This window comes from Crocuta crocuta, unplaced genomic scaffold (genome assembly GCF_008692635.1).
Source record: "Crocuta crocuta isolate KB4526 unplaced genomic scaffold, BGI_CrCroc_1.0 scaffold30, whole genome shotgun sequence".
NCBI lineage: Eukaryota > Metazoa > Chordata > Mammalia > Carnivora > Hyaenidae > Crocuta > Crocuta crocuta.
Genome location: NW_027528345.1, coordinates 9,157,548 through 9,159,275, shown reverse-complemented (window position 1 = coordinate 9,159,275; position 1,728 = coordinate 9,157,548). Strand labels below are relative to the sequence as shown.

Sequence of the window (1,728 nt, the reverse complement as noted above, 5' to 3'; positions counted from 1 at the left end):
ACTCCCAAGCAGGCTCTGCACTGTCAGTGTAGAGGCCGACGCAGGGCTCAAATTCATGAACTCGTGAAATCATGACCTGAGCCTACATCAAGAGTCAGATGCTTATCTGACTGAGTTACCTAGTCAGGAATGGTGGCCCATTCCTCCTTTGTTTTTAATTCTTTCTGCAACTCCTCAGTCAGATGCTGAATCTCCTGAAATGATCGTTGTATCTTTTCAACCTAATTATTTTGTCTTATTGACCTGTTGTGTGGAAAATTGTTATCACGTTCTCTTCCAACCAATAGAGCAGACTTTGCAAATGAGGAGCCCAAATCAAGAACTACTGCCTTTGAAGAACAGTAAGCTCTGTTCAGACAAGCTCTGCAATATTTCTTCCAAATTATCTGACATTATGTGTGGGAAGAGGTGGGAACAAAAGAAGAAATGCAAAGGAACACAGTCTTTGTGATTTTTGCTTAGTAACTGTGTCTTTGTTCACTACATTAGAGACATTTCTCCAGTGTCCGTCTCACAGCCGCCTTCACCTCTTTGTTCTTTAGGCTGTAGATGAGGGGATTCAGCAAGGGCGTGACTGCGCTGTACTGCAAGGAGAGGAGCAAATCCAAAGAGGAACCCGAGGGAGGCATGAGATAACAAAGAAAACCTGAACCAAAGAACAGGATCACTGCGATGAGGTGGGAGGAGCAGGTGGAGAAGGCCTTGCTTCTGCCTGAGGTGGAGCTGATGCTCAGGATGGTGGAGATAATACGGGCATAGGAGAAGAAGATTGGGAGGAAGGTTCCCAGCCCATGCAGTAAACTGGAGCACAGCAGGATATTGGTTGTGGTGGAGATATCAGAACAAGACAGAGGGAAAAGAGCAGGCAGCTCACAGGTGTAGTGGTGTATGGTTTGGGCCTCACAGAAGTCCAGGTTAATAGCCAAGAGCACAATGACAAATGCATTGAGAGAGGCCAGGCCCCATGAGACCAGCACCAACCCCACACAGAGCTGGCTGGTCATCAGCTGGCCATAGAGCAGAGGGTGGCAGATGGCAGCATAGCGGTCATAGGCCATCACGGAGAGCAGACAGGCTTCAGTCCCTGAAGAGAAAAACACAAAGAACACCTGAGCCAGGCAGCCCTCTACTGAGATGGTTTTCTTCTCAGACAGAAGGTCCTTCAGTAGCTTGGGCACAGTGACAGAAGAGAAACAGAGGTCCATGAAGGACAGGTTACTCAGGAAGAAGTACATGGGTGTGTGGAGGCGGGAATCAATCCTGATCACCAGCAGCAGCATTAGATTTCCCATCGTGGTCAGGAGGTAAATCCCCAGGAAGAGGACAAAGAGCAGAGCCTGGACGTGGGGGTCGTCGGACAGCCCAGCGAGAATAAACTCGGTGATGGCACTGTGGTTCCTCCAGGCCATCTGTGGAGGGGATTTCCTTGGAATAAAATAGAAAGGGGGTGATATCACCTATGATTGTTCCCAATTTTTAGAGCATCATCATATCTTCTTATACATCCCTCCTTCTCTGCTTCACTTGACCTTGTGCTCAGTATCTCAAAGCTGCCCTCATTGTATCTCAGGAAGGATTTTATCCTTTTTTGTCTAGTATGCATGTACTTTAGAGAATTCCATTCTTGTTTCACAGGGATTTACTGGATAAATAGTATTGCTGTCTTGCTTAGACATTAATTATTATTCACTGTTCACTGCATGCTCCCAAGTTCAGAAATCCTTACCA

General features: G+C 46.8%; 1 protein-coding gene across 1 annotated transcript; it reads right to left on the bottom strand.

The window, feature by feature from the left end:
* Positions 1-485: 485 nt before the first annotated feature.
* Positions 486-1,409, bottom strand: LOC144222868 (olfactory receptor 8S1-like). Its single transcript, XM_077753570.1, has one exon. It carries the CDS (start codon positions 1,407-1,409, stop codon positions 486-488), a length of 924 nt encoding a protein of 307 aa, XP_077609696.1.
* Between the last annotated feature and the right edge of the window lie 319 nt (positions 1,410-1,728).